A 16,691-nucleotide genomic window follows, 5' to 3' on the forward strand; every position below is an offset into this window, starting at 1 on the left:
ATATAAACCTTTCCTCTTCTCCCCCAGCCCCTTTCCTCTTCATTTGGTCTCACTTTCTGCTTCACATCCCCTCAAACTCTCCGCTCCCTTCCATCTCCACACTTATCTCTATCCACATCCGTCTTTCACTTCTGTGCTTCTCCCGTCCTAAAATAAGCTCCCAGTCTGCTTTTAACCAACCCTCTCTCATCTCCTGATGCTAATCCGCTTGGATCTCCAATCTTTCCTCTCTCCACAGTTTCATCAAACATCTAAGTCTAAATAACCAGCCTGGACTCTGTCTTGAACTCCAACCTAAATTTCCACCTGAATTATCCACTGGGCTTTCTCATGTTTGCAAAACTGAGTTTTCTATCAAACTGTCTCCTCTTCCTGTCTCTGATATGAGCCCCATTATCTAGTCTTTATTCCTGCATAACTTATTTATTGAGTATTTCTGTCAGACAACATGCTAAGCACTAGGAAAATAATGGTCCCCATTCCCAGCTGGTGGGAAGAATGGCCATTATCAGTCATCCAATAAGAACATGATGATCGCTGGGGAATTTTCTACAGAGGAAACATATGTGCTAGGAGAGCATATAAGAGCAAATAAGGGTGCTAAGGAAAGCTTCTTCAGGGAAGCAACTTCCAACATCTATGCTAGGGTCTGAGGACTGAGTCAGCATTAGGTAGGAAACGAGGGGCTGAGTGTTTCAAACAATGAAAAAGAAAAAAAAACACATTTATTTACAAAGGCCCTGGGGCAGGAGGGAACTGGAGTGTCTACAGAAGACCAGTATGTATAGAGCCCAGGGAGGAGGGGGGGATGATGTGAAAAGAGAGACAGTGGGGGGCCAGACCTTTAAACTGTTAAGGAATTTCATCTTCTTCCTGAAATTGGTAATAAGTTGATTACCTTCAACAAACATTGAATGAGCACCAGGCACTTATCTAGATGCTTGGGACACAGGGACTACAGCAGAGAATGACACAAGTCCTGATCCCATGGAGGTGACATACTGGTCATACAGGCCTCTGAAGGGTGCTTAGCTGAACCACTGTGAGGTGGCAGAAGAGGTCGCCATGATGGTTCAGGGATATATGACAGGAGATTAGACTAAGACTAGGCTAAGGAGAGAAGCTGGTAATTTAGAAAGAACTGTAGGAGGTACAATCAGTAGGACTTAGTGACAGATTGGTTAGGGGATGAAGTTTCCAATTATTGTGGGATTTTGTTGTTGTTATTATTTTAAGAGATTCATGAAGGAAGAACTATAAGACTTAAACTGAAGGGAAGGATCTAATTGAAAGGGAAAGACTGACTATGGAAAGGAGAAGGGGTTAGTGGCCATTTAAAGTTCCTGAGAAGGTAGGAGAAGGTTGTATCCAGAACCTAAGTAAAGGATTTGGCCTTAGGAGAAGGGATTACTCATATTCCATTATTTTAGTAAGAGAGATGGTGAGAAAAGACACAGGTAGTTTATTAACTTGGTACCAACACGTTTAGTAGTAGTTCAAGGTCATTTGATGAGAGAGATGTGGAAAGAGATAGAGAAAGGTGAGAAATTAGAGAAAGCAGCATTAGGGAAGTGGGAAAGAGAACCTTTCAGAGTAGTTTAGTCAGATTGTCAGGCAGCTTGAGGGTTCTCCAAGGTCAGTGATCCTAAATGGGTGTGTGTAATCAGCAGAAAATGTTGCCTCAAAATATATTTATTTCCTCATCCTCAGAACCTGTGAATATAACCTTTTATAGCAAAGTATGTGATTAAGTTAAGAACCTTGAGAAGAGACATTTTTCCTGGATTATCTGGGAGGAGAAGGAGAGGGTGCTAAATGCAATCTCATGGGTCATTCAAAGAGACCCAGAGGCAGTTTTGAGAGGGGGGGTCAGAGAGAGAGAGGAGAAGGCAGCGTAAAGACAGAGAGACTGGAGTGATGTGGCTACAGGCCGAGATTGCCGGCAGCCACCGGAAACCAGGAGAGGTAAGGAGCAGTTTCCCCCCTAGAGCCCCCAGAGAGAGTATGGTCTTGTTGACACCTTGACTTTGGCTTAGCGCAACTAATTTTAGACTTCTGGACTCCAGAACTATGAGAGAATAAATTTCTGTTGTTTTAAGTCGCCAGGTTTGTGGGAATTTATTACAGCAGCCTTAGGAAACTACAACACCGTCTATCTACCAATCTGCACGGCAGTATGATTTCTCCATGTACGGGGCTCAAGGACTAGCACAGAGAGCCTATGTTGCCATAAAATGAAAACAGTACATTGGTATCAGGGCAAGATTCTATACTAGGATCCAGAAAGACAGGTGCACAAGTACAGGTCACTTTAGAAGAGGCCCGGAGGTGTGTGCAAGCATGTGTGTCCTCATATGTGTACATGTGAAGAAGCCCTGGATGTCAACTGACTTTGAAAGGCAAGGGACTGGGTAGGGGGCAGAATCATTGTCTTTATCAGAGTCATTGCCATTTTATTGTCAAAAAGAACAACTTGGTTTAGGGCTGAATTCAAAAAGGCACACCTAAGAAACAGACAGCTATCTATTAACTGCCTTTTATGTGCCAGGCACTGTGATAGTGCTGAACAAAGCAATGTTTGCACTCTTGTGAAGTGACATTGCAGGGAGGGGAAATGGTTGAGGAGCCAGCAAGCACATCTCAGATCAGGTGGTGAAAAGTCAAATGAAGAAAACTAAAGATCAGTGAGATTAAGAGTGGTGGGGTATTGTTTCTTTCTTTCTTTTCTTTTTTTAATCTCTCTCTTTTTTAAATGTTTTTTAGATTTTATTCATTTTAGAGAGGAGAGAGACAGACAAGCAGGGAGGAACAGGAAGCATCAACTCCCATCTGTGCCTGGACCAGGCAAGCCCACAGTTTTGAACCGGTCACCTCAGCATTCCAGGTTGAGGCTTTATCCACTGCGCCACCACAGGTCAGGCCATGGGGGTTTGTTTCTAAAATACGGTCAGAAATGGATTATTTGATAAAAAATGATGTTTGAGTGGAAACCTAAAAGAAGTGAAGGAGCAAGACCTCTGGATACTAGGGCAGGGGGTGGGAGGCTTCTGGCTAAAGGAAGAGGACACACGAAGTCCTGAGGCATGCATCATGGCTCAGCTGAGGACACAGGCTCATTTAATCTGCAGATGGCATAAGGCTATGAGGACAGCAATTAACTACATGGGAGAAAAGATGCCAAATCTAAAAGAATCTTGATATGCTGGAGAGATGGGTTCTATTGAATAATCAGTTTGCCAGGGCAAAAATCTAAGGTCTTGAACTTTATTCCAAGAAAGTGATTGCACAAGAATGGGATTTGCAAACTGTGGTTTAATTACCACATGAAAGATGGTTGGGAATTCCTTCCAAACAACTTTCTGGCCTCCCCCAAAACAAAGGACTGTGGGACATCAGGTATCAGTCAGGGGTCAACAGGAGGGATAGTTTTGTGTCCAGGGGAGAAACCAAGAAAAAAGTAATGGCAAAGATTCTACATTCTCTTTAAAACTAAGCTCTGAGTCAGGCTCCTACTCAGACTCCTACTTGATCAGGTGCAACGGGAAGTGATATAATCTATATCAAGAGCCTTAACACTATTTAGTCCAGAAATCTGAGACTCTATTCCATGAAAATATCTAAAATATGGAAACACAATGTCCATAAGAAAAGGGATTTTTCATCTTATCACAGTTATACTCTCACAGCCTGGAATATGTCTTACACATAATAGATTTAATAAATATTTGTTGAATCAATAAATAAATGGATAAAAGTTCTTTTTATAAAAATGTACATTGTTAATTATTTATAATATTTTTAAATTGACCTAAATAGCCTATTATAGGCATCTATTTAAGTAAACTATGATCCACTCACTCTTTAAATTTAACTCTATTTTAAAAAGCAAACACGATGACTTATGTGTAAAACCAGAATTAAGATCTATCCTATAAAATAGTTTGCTCTGGAGTGGAGGCTTAATTATTTCTTATTTTTTAATTCACATTTAACATACCATATTATATTAGTTTCAAGTATACACCCCAGTGATCAGACATGTACTAAAATATATTCACTTCCTAATCCCAAGAACCTGCGAATATAACCTCATATAACAATGTGATTAATTTAAGGTGACCATTCCAATAAATCTCATACCCATCTGACACCATACATTGTTATTTGGATATTCTTCACTCTATGTCCTATGCTGTACTTGACATCCCCATGACTGTTTTGTAACTGCCAACTAGTAATTATTAACCCCTTCACCTTTCTCGTCCATCCACACGACACCCAACTCTCCTCCCATCTGGTAACCGTCAAAATGTTCCCTGTATTAATGAATCTGTTTTCTGTCCTGCTTGTTCAATTATTTTGTTTTTTAGTTTCAATTGTTGATAGATATGTATTTGGTGCCATTTTATTGTTCATATTTTTTTATTTTTCTCCTTCTTCTTCTTAAAGAAGACCCTTTAACTTATCATGTAATACTGGTTTGGCGGTGATAAACTCCAACAGCTTTTACTTGTGAGGAAAATTATTTTATATGTCCTTTGAGTCTAAAGCAGTGGTCCCCAACCTTTTTTGGGCCACAGACTGGTTTAATGTCAGAAAATATTTTCATGGACCAGCCTTTAGGGTGGGATGGATAAATGTATCACATGACCGAGACAAACGTCAAGAGTGAGTCTTAGACGGATGTAACAGAGGGAATCTGGTCATTTTTAAAAAATAAAACATTGTTCAGACTTAAATATAAATAAAATGGAAATAATGTAAGTTATTTATTCTTTCTCTGTGGATTGGTACCAAATGGCCCATGGACCAGTACTGGTCCGCGGCCCAGGGGTTGGGGACCACTGGTCTAAAGGACGGCTTTGCTGAGTAGAGAGATCTTGGTTGTAGATTCTTGCTGTTCAGTGAGTGGGCCCTTTAAGAGGATCGTGTGGGACTCCAGCAGCCCTCCCTCTCCCTCAGCCACAATGCCCACTGGTTTTTACAGCCAGAAGTTGTGGGGACTTCTTTTCTTGGCACTGGAACCCTGGGCTGGGGGGTCCTCAGGTGAGGCTGGGATCCCTGGATCCTCAGGGGGACTGCAGCAGCTGAGATATCCTCCTGATTTTTATCCACCAGTCTTGACGTGGCTTCCTTTTAAGTCGCTAGTTGTAGGACTTCTGTTCAGTTAGATTTCAGGCAGTTCTGAATAATGGTAGTTCTGCAGTTTAGTTGAACTTTTGATGTGGTTGTGGGAGGATTCCAGTACTGCATTTACCTACACCGCCATCTTGACTGGAATCATTATTTTCATTTTATTTTATTTTATTTTTTATCAAGTGAGAGGCAGGGAGGCAGAAAGACAGACTCCCATATGCATCCTGACTGGGATTCTCCTGGCAACCCCCCTCTGGAGCTGATGCTCTGCCCATTTGGAGCTGCTGCACCATTACTTGGCAATCAAGCTATTTTAGCACCTGAGGTGAGATCATGGAGCCATCCTCAATGCCTGGGGCCAACTTGCTCATTCGAGCCATGCCTGTAGAAAGGGACAAAAGAGAAAGAGAGAGAGAGAGAGAGAGAGAAAAGGGAGGGAGAGGAGTAGAGAAGCAGATGGTTGCTTTCCTTGTTTTCTCTGACCGGGAATTGAACCTAGGACATCCACATGCTGGGCCGATGCTCTACCACTGAGCCAACCAGCCAAGGCCTATTATTTTCATTTTAAAGATGAGAGATTACAAGGCTACACAGTGACTTATTGGCATTTTGAAGTTACTTAATTTATATATGATAAAGGTCTTTGGGGCAGTCAAAGTTACATATTGCTTGCTAAACAATTTATAATGCATTTAAAAATAATTTCCAGACCTTTAGAAAAATAGATGTGGAAACGATGCTAGTTCCCATGCAAGAAAGCATGAGGTCAGCTAATGCCAGCGAACAAGCTGGTAGGGCCAGAAATTTCAGTAACAGTCATCCATCAACTTGGAAAATATTTATCAACTAGCCAGTGTGCCAAGCCTTGGTGAGATCGTGGGAATATAGAGATAGAGATGATCTGGGTCCAGATTTCTGCCTCTTTGCAGAATCTTGCAGGGTACCACGGATTTAATACCTCAGGGGCACACAAGTGAAATACTAAGATAAAGGGGGGTGCCTAGTGTTTGAGGGCTCACAGGTAGGGCTGGGGGCACAGATTCAGAATCCAGTAAAACTAAGACATGAGAAAGCACAGAGGAGATGGCCGTGAAGGGCTGGGACCTGAAGATGTAGGATCTGTGAGATGACAAATCTGATGTGATCCCCAGAACAACCCAGAAAGGGTTTCAGGGAACCAAGTAGTCGATGTCTGTCTGCCTCTACCACACATCTGCCTCTATAGCTACAAAAGATGCTCAACAAAGAAAATGGCACAGACCTCAGGTGTTTTATTCCTCAATTACTGCCATTGACTGGCTCTGTGCCCTTCACCACATTTTTAATTTGCACTGTGTTACCTGACCTGTAAGAGGGGGATCATAATAGTGCCTACCCCTGGGATGGGTCTGAAACTGATGAGAAATTGATTGATTGGTTTGGCAAATATGTACCAAGAAACTGTTGTGTGTCAGGCACTGCATCCAGCTCTGGGATTGCTGTCATGAAGGAAATAGACAGTCCCTGATTTCCTGGGATTTATAGCTGAGAAGGGGAGAATTAAAGTAAATGAAGCAACTTGACCAGTTAGTACCTGGAGGTGACTGCCATGGTCTCCTAAACCTGCTCACTCCCGTGTGTGAAGCCTTCGTCAAGGTATGATTTAAACCCCATTTTCAGAGAAGCTGCTCTGTGGGATAGGTCACAAAGCCAGCAATTGAGCCCAACCAAACAGCTGGCACCCACATTAAAAAATGTTGTTTTTATTTACTGGGTATCATGTACCCAGCAGCCCTAAAAGTTTTTTTATTTTACTATTTTACTTTATAGTCCTCCTAATCATATTGCAGTAAAGAGACAGAAGCCTGTCTTTCCGCTCACCTGGTAGAGTCCTATAGACAGCTGGTCAGTTTTACCTACACTGAGATGTCTGCCTGCATCCACAGAAGGATGGAGTTTGTGAGTCAGAGGACACAGAAATATGGAAGCCTATCCTAGATTGCTGGCTCAGAAGGAAGAGGCACTGGTTGATGCTCCATCATGTCCAGGCACTATGTTGGGCATCTTACATAAATTATCTCATTTGATACTCAAAATTAAGCAATTTTGTCACCTAGCTGGCAGAGGTAGAGTTTGAGCCCAGGTCTGCTGATTCTAAAACCTACATTCTTTCCACATACCCTTTTCTAAATTGAAAAAGCTAAGCTAGAATGGGAAGAATAATGAGATACAGGGTTCTTTTTGGGAAAGAAGATCAGCCCAAAATGTTTCCTACTGTCATAATAATGTGTGCCCACCACTGACACTGTCAAATTCAAAATGGTGACCTCTAGAAATAGAGGAACTAATATATACACACAGCGGTGGGCAAAATAGGTTTATAGTTGCATTCTGATGCTTTTTTGAGTTAATAAAGCTAGTGTAATAATCATAACTTGCATATCTTTTTCCATATGAACAAATGTAAGCCAACTTTTGCCCACCCCTGTATACATCTGTGCACGCCTAGGGGAGAGAGAGAAAAGAGAGACAGAGACTTTAGTTTGACCCTGTAATTTAATTCTTGAAATTAATAATGAGGAAATACTCATTATCATGCTGACAAAGATTATCAGTTAAAGTATTCATTGCAGTGTGTTTTTATAGAAGAATAAAGAGAAAAAAGAAAAAGGAAAAAGGAACCACCTAACATAGAGGAATGATCGACTACATTGTAATTCAACAGTAAAAAAGGAGTATTATGAAGCTATTACAATTCATGCTGTAGAATTATATTTAATCGCATTCAGATATGCTCATAATATAATGTTCACAAAAAATAAAACAGGATATAAGACCCTATATATAGTATGGTTCCAAAATCTTGTTGGAAATTATATATATGCATACATATACTTAAAATCTAGAAGGAAATGTACCCAAATGTTAATAGTGATTTTCTCTAGGTTATAAGATGATGGATTTTTTCTTTATCCTTTTTTATCCTTTTCTATATTTTCAAAACAAAACAAGGATGTGCTCTGTTGAAGAGTGATGCTGAATTGTTCATAAGGCATCTGGTTTCCACGCTCAGAGCTTGTCTGCCTGGAAGGAAACTATTTTGCATCCTCCCTAGTAGCAAACACTACAAACCAGGGAGGGCTGTGGAAGCCTGCAGACCCCGTGTCCACCCCAGGCACTCACAGTGCATGCTGCTTTTCACCTTCTTACAACTGTCTTAGATAGCAATTAAAAAAACAAAAACAAAACTAAGTGTTGAACAAGAGGTATCAGCATTGCTTTTAAAATGTATTCTTTTGCTGGTTCTTTTAGGATAACAACTCCACGAGGCATTTTATACTGAGTGAGTTTCTGAAGGGCAGGGACAGGCATAGCATGTCATTCATCCCATTTCATTTATTCACTGATTCATTTGGGAAAACTTTTACTGTGCTCTGGATGGGCTCTGTGTACTTATCAAAGAATATATAGAGAAACACTAAAGTAGGGTAAGTTTTATTTTTATTTTATTTTGTTTAAAAATTTTTAGTTACTGATTTTAGAGAGGGAAGAAAGTGAGGAGACAAAAAGAAATAGGGAAAGAGAGAGTGAGAGAGGAAGAGAGGAAGAGAAGAAGAGAGGGGGGAAGAGAGAGAGGATAGGCGGGGGGAGGTAGGGAGGGAAGGAGAGAAACATTGATTTGTTGTTCCACTTACTTATACATTCATTGGTTGATTCTTGTATGTGCCCTGACTGAGGATTGAACCCACAACCTTGGCATATAGGGACAATGCTCTAACCATCTGAGCTACCTGGCCAGGGCAATAGGACATGTTTTAAAATAGAGGTGTGAGGGAAGAGTGGAGTGGTCTTCACACAACCTTTCACCTTCACCCCTTGTCCACCTGCAATCTTGAACTTGAAAGAGAATGTTATCATCTCAGTAACTGTCCTTTGTTATCCTACCCAGTCAGCACTCAAGCACTCACTTATCACTTCTTGAAATTTTTCTTATTTGCACACATGCAAAATTATGGCACCTAGCATTCTTTGTATACAAGTCTCTTTACTCTATGTCACCTGTAGGAAATGATAGAATTTCCCTAGAGAAAAGCAGATCAGACCACTCAAATATCTAGGGAAGCAATATCTGAGCTCTCTTATAACCCATTTGTAACCCACCAGTGTATGTAGTGTACCAGAGTTAGGAAGTTCTGCTGTAAACCTCCAAATGTTTAGAGCCTAAGACATTGCCTTTTACATAGCTGGTAATTAGTGCTTTCATTAATTCATTTCAGCAAATACCTGTTGAGTGTCCACCATGTGCCATGTACCACGCTACTAGTACACAAGTGAACAAAGTAGATTTGGTTTTGCCCTTCAGTTTTATGGGGCAAAGCTATATTAAACAAATAATCCTATAAACAAAGACACAGTTATAAGTTGTAATATTCACTCTGAAGAAAAAGTGAAGGGTCCTATGAATGCTATGAAAATATTTGAATGAACAAATGCATGAATAAAAGAAAACACTGTATAGTTGTTCACTAGAAAGGTGTCCTCTATAGGGAAAGAAAGAGAATATTGTGGACTCTTCTCAGGATGGATTAAAAATTCCATAAAATAGTCTGACTCCTGTGTTCATGCTCCCCCTAAGGCCTGATCAGTTTTTGTGGTCCTATTTCATGGATGACACATTCTGAACTTACTTACAGGCAACTAAAAATTCTGGGATATTTTTGTTGTTTGTTTAATGTGCTGCCACAAATTGCAGCCTCTCTTCTTGCACTATTTTTCACCTCTCAGAGAGGACATTCTGATCACCCTATTTGAAATTTGGATCTAGGTAGATGACTTTCTTGGCTCCTCCATTAGCTTTCATCTTGCTAGATTTGGTCCATCAAGTCGACCTGCCCATCACAGTCCTGATATAGAAATATATGTTATGCTTCACCTCAGTGGATGTGACTACCATAGTGGAAGGCTTATATTCAAATTGTTGAAAAGAGTACTGAGTGAATTTTGGGGGGTGGGGTGGGGGAGTTGAAAATCACCTTTGCAATATATACGAATAACATAAAAATGTTCATACCCTTTGCCTTTATAATTACACTTCTAGGAATCTATTCTAGCAAATAGTACCAAATAAAAATAAAGGTTTTTGCCAGAAACTATTTTTACTTTATTACTTATAATAGTGAAAGGCAGATGAAAAAAATCTTAGTATCTTATAAGGAGCAGGACTAAGTGTAGGTGACTGTAACAACAGAAGTTTTCTTATAAACTAAACTAAAAATTTATTTTTATTTTTTTATTTTCTTTTTTGGCAAGAGAGACAGAAAGACAGGGACAGACAGAAAGGGAGAGAGAAGGGAACATCAACTTATAGTTGCCACATCTTAACTGTTCGTTGATTGATGTTTCATATGTGCCTTGACTGGAGGGGCTCCAGCTAAGCCAGCAACAGTGGGCTTCAAGTCAGCAGCCATGGGGTCACGTCTACGATCCCACACTCAAGCCAGATGAGCCCACACTCAAGCTGGTGAGCCTGCACTCAAGTCAAATGAGCCTGTGGCAAGCCGGCGACCTCAGGGTTTCAAACCTGGGTCTTCAGTGTCCCAGGCCTATGCTCTATCCACTGAGCCACTGCCTGGTCAAGATAAACTAAGAATTCTTAACAGCAGGCTTGCAATAGCATTTTATTTTATTTTTTTTGAAAAGTAGGGCAAAAACTCTTTTAGCTTCTTCCATGGCTCACTCAGAACCCATTTAACGCTACTAAATATTTATTATTAATGAAGAGATAAGAAAACAGGTGATTAACAGTATGAAATAATTAGCTACGAAAAAGATACGTGTTTGTGTGGTGTTGATAAGGAATCTTCTCAGGCAAACTGTTCTTCATAATGAGTCTTTCTTTCTGTGATTGTCAGACTGTTGCCTAAACTAGTTGATGCATATAAGCCTTCAATTAAAATTAAATAAAGCGATAGTATTATAAATTAGCAGCTTAAAATTCTTCTCATAAATATTTGAGTGCCTACTCTGTGCAAGGCACAGGTCAAGGTGCTGGGGATACAGCAGCAAACAGGACAGATAAAAATCCCTGCTTCATGGAGCTTATAATTTAGTGGAGAGGGGCAGGTAAGACTCAAGTCAACAAGTAGAATAGATAGCATGTCAGGTGACAATAAAAGCAATGGAAAGAAATTAAGCAGGTGAAAAGGACAGAAAGTCCAGCTCAGGGGTGGAAGGGGAAGGGAATGAAGTTTCAAAGCAGGTGATCAGGATGGTCCCTGGGAAAGGGGCATGTGAGCAGAGAACTGAAGGAGGTGAGAGAGGGAGCCAGGCAGTTGGCTGGACCATGAGCGCGCCAGGGAGCAATTTGTTCTTAGCAAAACAATTGTAAGGATGGCTGGTTACTTTATACAGGCAATCCGGCCCTGCATTCCTTGTCACTTTCAATTAACCACGAGTATACCCAACCAGCTCATCAGAGAGAGTCCTGTGTCTCTCCCATCTGGCAGCCAGAGACAGATCTCCTCGTTGGTGCCAGTGCTGCCACGCTGGACCCTCTGCTGGAAGCGGAGATGGCAGCCCCACCTCTTTTCTGGGCCCTCTGCCAGACTGGTGAGCACTGTAACCCTTATCTCCCTGTACCAAGCAGCCCTTGTCCCTCCCCACTGAGTCTAAAGGGGCATAAAGTTAACTTCTGTGGTCTCTGAACCTGGTGAGTCTGGATTCTCCATGGAAGGGCTCACTCATTTAGAGGCAGAATCACCCTCTCCGAGTCACTTTCAGAACTAAGAATGTAAACTTGAACCAGATTTAAAGAGTATTAGAATTTTGCTATTGATGTTAAGTCCCCAAAGCTGTCAGATTTAGAGTGAGGGTATTAACAAAGAAGTATGTAAATATCTGTTCATTATTATGTGTGTGTGTGTGTGTGTGTGTGTGTGTGTGTGTGTGTGTGTGTGTGTGTATATATATATATATATATATATATATATATATATATATATATATAATTACAATGGCATTTGCTGTTTCTGATTATCTACTCATGTCCCTACTGATGACTTGCTGACTTTCTAGCATGCCTGTTGGCCGCAGAGGTCTGTGGCATGGAGAAAACAGTTTACTCCGTGAAGGCAAGACTGTTTTTCTCACCTTCATATCCCCAGAGCCAACCTCAGTGCCTAGCACATAAGAGACATTCAATCAATACTGATGAATAAATGAATGATTCCAACAACGACAGCTTTGGTACAGAGAGAAAAGACTTTGATGCTCGAGGGGAGGGGGCAAGCATAGAGACCACCATATCTGAAGCAGGAGAGGTAAGACAAAGGGATGAACTATGATGCCTCGCCCTCTGGCATCTGAGACGGTGGGAACCCAGGTGGAGAGTGCGTTTAATGCACAACGTAGGGCAGGGGTGGGGAGATGAAGTGAGAGAAAATCACTGGCACGGTGTTTGTCCTCATCTCCCCCCATAGATGCTGCATTACTGTGGTCAATTTACTTAACCCCTTAGAGACTCAGTTTCATCATCTGGAAAGTGAGAATAACAATACTTGTCTCAGGAGATTGCTACAAAAATGAAGTAGGATAGTGCAAACAAAGCCCTCAGCACAGAAACTACCAATATAAAAATGTCATAGTCCACTCTCATTTGTTTCATTAAACATGTACGCATTGAGAGGCAGTGTGCACCGTGGTTAGAAGCAGGGGCCTGGACTGCCTACGTTTGAATCACAGCTTTATTACTTAGAGCTAAGCAATCTTTAAAAAGTTGCTTAATTCCTCTGTGCCACAGTTTCTTCATCTGTGAAAAGTAGGACAATAAAGCTTATCTCATAGTGTTGCTGTGAGGATTAAATCAGTTAATAAATGTAAACCACTCAGAACTACATCTGGCACACAAGCATTGTTACTGTATGCTAGGCGTTTTTCATATTTGTTTCCCACTTTGATCCCTGTAGGGCTGGTGGAAGCAATGAGAGGACAGATAGGAGCAGACAGACATGTTGATGTGATGATGGAGGAGTACATGTGGGATGGGCTGGATCTATGTCTCCTTTCAACACTGGTTCTCAAAGTCCAGCTGCACTGGCTTCCCTTTGCCAGCTTGTTAAAACACAGGTTATGGGGGCCCTGCCCTCAAAGCTTCTGATTCAGTAGGTCTGGGAGGGGCTTGAGATCTCGTATTTCTAACAAGTTCTCAGATGGTGCTGATGGTGCTGGTTGAGAGACCACACTCTGAAAACTACCGAGATGTAATAAGAAAGGATGTCGGAAGCTCTGAGAGAAGGGAAAAGGAGGCATGCATAATGACATAGGAGTGAGTTCTGAAACAATTCCAAATACGACTGAATTAGGGGCACTGATAGAAAGAATAATTTGTTCATTTATTCATTCAACAAACATTTACTCACTGCCCACTGTGAGCAGGGCTCTATATTTACCAGTCAGTTTCAAGAGCCAAGCTTTAACTGAGCAGCACACAACAGTGATTTGGAGAGGACTATCTATTAAATTAAAACAGAATAGCACTCAGCAAAGAGAAGCCATGTCCCCACAGGTCTAATTCTATATTATGTCTCCATCTGGCCTAACTCAGGCATCATTGTTTTTTATTATTATGGTAGTATATATAACATAAAATCTACCATTTTAACCATTTTAAGTGTACAGTTTAATGGCATTATGTACATTCACATTGTGCAACCATTGCCACCATTCATCTCCAGAACTTTTTTCATTTTCTCAAATTGAAACTCCATACCTGTTCATCAGTAACTCCCTATCCCCCCCCCCCCATAGCCCCTGGCAACCACCGCTCTATTTTCTGTCTCTGAATTTGATTACTCTAGGTACCTTATGTAAGTGAATCATACAATATTTGTCTTTTTGTGGCTGGCTTCTTTCACTTATAATGTCTTCAAGGTTCTCTGATGCTATAGCATGTGCCAGAATATCCTTCCTTTTTAGGAATGAATAATATTCCTCTGTTTATATAAACCACATTTTGTTTACCCATTCATCCATCAGTGAACATTTGGCTATTGTGAATAATGTGGCAAGTGCCTGTTTGAGTGCCTGCTTCCAATCCCTTTGGGTATATACCTCTAAGCATCATTTTAAGGCAGATAATTTTTGTTTGGGTGAAGATTAAGATCACACCTCCCTATCCCACCCTCACCTTTTCTTTTTCTTAGAACTTTACCCCTCCTGACAGTCAGGTACCCAGATCTCTCAGCTGCTAGAATCTGATAAATCATCCACACCTCCAGCTAAATTAGCATAACAAGGACAAGGGGAATATATTTTAATGCTTTGTGGGCTGAACACATGTATGAATCTTCCTTTCTCTACAATGAAAAACTTACTGATGTCCAGTCCAAACACACCTGTGCCAGGAGCTTAGTCAATACTCTAAAGAAATGGTTTAGTTTCTGAAATCAGACACCTGATACAGAAACCTGGCCTCACTATTTACTAACCATTTAGGCAAATGATTTAATCTGCCTCGTTTCAATTTCCTGATCTATAAAATAGAAATAAAAGTTCTTATCTATTTTGTTTTGAGAATTAAACTACAATAAGACAAGCTAATTAAATTAAGGTAAACCAAGATAAGGTAAAGCACTTAAGCTAGCGCTTGGTTTACGGTAAGTACCAGAAAAAAAAAAAAAAAGCAAAAAAGCTAATTGTCATTAGTATTATTATGGGGTAACTCCTTCAGCTATATGTCAACAACCTCTCTGCCATCTAGGTACATAGAAGGACATTACAATGAGTGTGGAATTAACAGACCTACTAGGCCAGAAGCTCTGCATCTAAAAAAAAATGGACTTTTTTTTTTTTTTTAATTACAGGATTCAAAATTAGAAGCTGGCCACAAGGGATTAAAAAATATCTTTGGATGGGGAAGACATCAGGGGCAGGGTCCTCTGTGAAGCCTATAGATTGTATTTGAGTCCCCAGCAGCCAGCTATGGGTATCAGTAATCTTCTAGGTTGTTTTCTTTGTTTTCCTGAGTTTGCAAATGCTAGATAGAAATGGATTCCAGAACAATGGGAATTTGAGATGAGTAATGGTCATAGTAAATTTGGCGGGGCCTCCCACTAGGATCCCCCTACTGTTCTGACAATTTGCTGATCTCTTTTAAGACCTTTGAAAGGAGCTGATGCTCCCTCCACTTCCCTTGGAAGAGACTATTCTGCGGTGAAACATGACTCACTGTCAGGGCCCTTGCCTTTGAGATTCCCTTTCTTCTCTTGACCCACTTTTGGTGTACTGCGCCCTTCTGTGCAAAGTCAGACGAAGCCTCCCCTGGAGGAGATTGCTCTGTGAGGACTGACATTTAAAGACCATTACCACTTCTTAAACTTGGTCCTGTTCATTTAGCCAAGCAAAGCATGTTTAATTCTTTTAATCTTCCCTCATAAATCAATCCCTTCAGTCTCTTAATAGTCCTCCTTCTGTGCTTTGAACTCCCTCCAGTCTGGCTATCCGCAGCCCCTGTTCCATTTACACTTGAGAATTGGCAGCCAATCGCTAAACGGCTGTGCAGGAAAAGCAGCCTGGCCTCTCTGGTTTCCCCTGCTCGCACCATGCTGGACTGTCTGCTGCCTACAGGCACTGTGAGCCCAGAGAAAAGCCCTTGCCTGGTAGTCAACCACTTAAGGGAGATTTGAGGCATTTTCTGCCTCCTCTTGATTGGATCTTTCAAGTAGACATGGTCCACATGGTCAATGGTCAAGGAAACTGGAGGCGAAGCCACCTCAGACACTTGCACCTCTCATTTTACCACAGTCTCTCAGTTTGTCTCCGCTGCACTTGGATTCTATCTACCAGGGCAGGGAGAGCCGCTGCATAAGCCCAGAAAGGACCTTACCTGGAAGGTCCCAGCATGGTCTTCTTCCTTATCACCTTCTCTGTTTTCTTTGAGGGCAATTAATGTGAATCCTCTGAAGTAGGAGGGAGGAGCAGCTGAAAGTGTCACTGTAGAGAGAGAAGAAAGCAAATTATCAGCACAGGAATCAACTTCCTTCTGTTTGTCAAGTGGATAGATAGGAGAGTTCTCCCTCAGCATCCCAGGCCTGTGGGCTAGAGGGGCAGCGGACAGAGGGAAAGACTTGTCCAGTTGAGTAGTGAGCTCTCTCTCTTTACCCAGTTCCCTCTTATACTTCAGAACCCGCTAAATGCCTGAATTGCTCTCTCACTTGGGAATTCTTGAACCAACCAAGGCTGTGGTGAGCTCTCTCCCAGTAATCACGATTTGATAAAGATAGTCCCTGGTGAGCAACTCTAATCTTGACAGTTATGTAATAGTACACTTCCATTAGATCGGTCCAAGGGAAATCTAGCTGCTCACAGCACAAACTGGCAGAGACTCCTGTGTGTTCTCCAAAACACATTTCCTTTCTCTTGTGGGAACTCAGCTGGACCACACTGCCAGTCTCCTTTGCAGTTAGGTGGAAAACATGGGCAGACATGATGCAACTTGGCTCATAGAAACTTTCCACATAACCCTCCACTGTTCTCTCCTGCCTCTGCCTGCCAAACGCAGGGGATCCAGCAAAGAACTC

The 16,691-nt window shown here is 41.4% G+C and overlaps 1 protein-coding gene across 1 annotated transcript in view; it reads right to left on the minus strand.

The window, feature by feature from the left end:
• SPON1 (spondin 1) overlaps positions 1-16,691 on the minus strand; it is a 330,616-nt gene that overhangs the window by 278,926 nt on the left and 34,999 nt on the right. Inside the window, exon 2 of the mRNA XM_066365514.1 lies at positions 15,998-16,104. Coding sequence (XP_066221611.1) covers positions 15,998-16,104 — 107 coding nt within the window. The remainder of the gene's footprint in view (positions 1-15,997; positions 16,105-16,691) is intronic.

This window comes from Saccopteryx leptura, chromosome 1, assembly GCF_036850995.1.
Source record: "Saccopteryx leptura isolate mSacLep1 chromosome 1, mSacLep1_pri_phased_curated, whole genome shotgun sequence".
Lineage (NCBI taxonomy): Eukaryota > Metazoa > Chordata > Mammalia > Chiroptera > Emballonuridae > Saccopteryx > Saccopteryx leptura.